Source organism: Penaeus monodon, chromosome 32, assembly GCF_015228065.2.
Source record: "Penaeus monodon isolate SGIC_2016 chromosome 32, NSTDA_Pmon_1, whole genome shotgun sequence".
Taxonomy (NCBI): Eukaryota; Metazoa; Arthropoda; class Malacostraca; order Decapoda; family Penaeidae; genus Penaeus; species Penaeus monodon.
In genome coordinates, this window is record NC_051417.1 from 33,941,244 (window position 1) to 33,941,730 (window position 487).

Below are 487 nucleotides of genomic sequence, written 5' to 3' on the forward strand. Positions count from 1 at the left end.
CAGGTAACCAACTCGTATTTATTACCACGAGGGCGAGCCATCTGACAAGCCTGTAATGAATGAAAAACATTCCCGGAAATTCGGAGGTAATGAATGTGCATGAATTATTCATTCAATTTGGGTTTATTGGACATGTCCTTATTTCTGTGTTTGGCGGCGTAGATATCGTGACCTAGTGTTTTTCGTGGCGTAGGTGTATGTGTGTGTAATTCACCTTTTCCTGCGTTAACGGTCAACAGATAGTGTAATGGGTGGGTCTATGTATTACGTAGGCCTACATGTATATACTCACACGTACTGTATACATACATTTAATCTTCTGCTGAAGGAATGGCTTAAACTGTTTATTTTGCTTGGCTTATTAAGTATCCAAAGTTGTTGATTAAATTATGATTAATTTGAGGAGTGCATACAGTATACAATTTACTTCTACGAAGCAGAACCTATGAACTTATATCTTATAGAATCTCCTTCAGTGAATATACAG

At 37.4% G+C, this 487-nt stretch overlaps 1 protein-coding gene across 1 annotated transcript in view; it reads right to left on the bottom strand.

The window, feature by feature from the left end:
- Positions 1–487, bottom strand: part of LOC119593645 — a gene marked incomplete at its 3' end in the record, with an annotated part of 10,294 nt that overhangs the window by 9,056 nt on the left and 751 nt on the right. Inside the window, 1 exon segment of the mRNA XM_037942596.1 lies at positions 26–50. Within this exon segment, the coding sequence (XP_037798524.1) occupies positions 26–50 (25 nt within the window).